The 1,360-nt window shown below is 51.4% G+C and overlaps 1 protein-coding gene across 1 annotated transcript; it reads left to right on the top strand.

Moving 5' to 3' along the window:
• Positions 1–292: 292 nt before the first annotated feature.
• On the top strand, positions 293–1,131 carry EMH_0046650 (OSJNBa0079C19.6 protein, related; the record flags this gene model as incomplete). Its single annotated transcript, XM_013496191.1, has 2 exons — positions 293–800; positions 986–1,131. 2 exons carry the CDS (start codon positions 293–295, stop codon positions 1,129–1,131), a joined length of 654 nt encoding a protein of 217 aa, XP_013351645.1.
• Positions 1,132–1,360: the final 229 nt, after the last annotated feature.

Here is a 1,360-nt window from a genome sequence, read left to right as displayed (position 1 = left end):
TAATCATACCAATGGTCACCCCATAAAGAATGCTGAATGCTTTCACCAATGTTGTATTCAAAGTATATCAATAAGAACTCACAGCCACTTCCACTATTCATACAACCCTCACTCACTTCACAACGAGCACGGCATTGCTGCTGTGATTGTAGGGAGTATTCACTACAGGAAGCTTTCAGAGCGGCCATGAATTCCTAGTTGAGCAAGTCCCACATAGGATGATACTCGGCGCCGACTGGCTTCGGGCCAGCTGAGGGATGCACCAGGAAAATTCCGAGCTATCATGAACCACATGTTCTTGCCACTAGCTGGAAGGGGAGTTGTCGCCTACGTAGATGATGTTCTGGTCTACAGCGAAGACGAAGAGCCCCGTGCTAAGTTGTTGGAACAGTTCTTGAAAATTCTGTGGGAACAGAGAATGTATCCTAAGTTTAAGAAATGTCAATTCGCCAGTTCGGCGATCGAATATTTGGGGTACAGGATAGGCGGAGATGGGATCACGCCGAGCCCTGCAAAGGTGAAGGCTATTGAAATATGGCCTGAAGAACTCCCCGACGACACACAACTTAAGCAGTTCCTGGGGACAGTTAGTTACTGTAGGATGTTCATGGGGCCAGTTTTCGCGGACAAGACGAAGCCACTCGTCGAGCTAATCAAAAAGGGTGTGCCTTTCCTCTGGACTGAGAAGATCACAGAAGCAGTGAAGGCCCTGAAATACACTTCGGCCATTTTCACGACCTTGCAGATCCTCGATATAAAAAAAGCCCTCTGTGCTGCGTCCGGATGCTTCGGGATACGCGGTAGGAGGCGTATTGGAAGATAGCATGCTGCTGGGGTTCATGAGCATGAACATGTCACCAGCAGAGCAGCGGGATGCAGCGGGGCCAGCAACCCCGTTGCCGATGCACTCTCCTGTTGGGGCGAGAGTGAGTGATCCGCAATGGAAGATCAGAGTTGGAGATTCTTGTTGGTTATTCGCATTCAGGGGCTTTGGCGGCATGCTTGCTCGCTTTTTCTACTGGCCTCAGAATGCGTTGGTGGGGTCTGCACAAGAAGCAGAGCCGGGGGCCATGGTTTGATGCACCCATTGATGAGAGGGAGGTCAAGTTCCGAGGGCCCTATGATCTCTAAGGCGCCCAACCCCCCTAAGCCGCCTGCTGTAGGGGAGTTTCTCACATGTAGGTTGCACCTCCTTGCCGTGGGTTCCGATATCAGATCCACTTAGCAACCGGGTAACGGCCACCGGCGCTAACGACCAAGTTGTACCACTTCGTAGTAGTTGGTATCACCTATATACTCCCCTTAAGAGGTGCCTGTGTGCCGTCTGCTGCAGCTGTTGGTGCTGCTGCTGATGTTGCTG

The sequence above is a fragment of the Eimeria mitis genome, genomic scaffold, assembly GCF_000499745.2.
Source record: "Eimeria mitis Houghton genomic scaffold, Emh_scaff1972, whole genome shotgun sequence".
NCBI classification, from domain to species: domain Eukaryota; phylum Apicomplexa; class Conoidasida; order Eucoccidiorida; family Eimeriidae; genus Eimeria; species Eimeria mitis.
The sequence above is the reverse complement of the archived record's forward strand: the minus strand, read 5'-3'. Positions and strand labels throughout refer to the sequence as shown.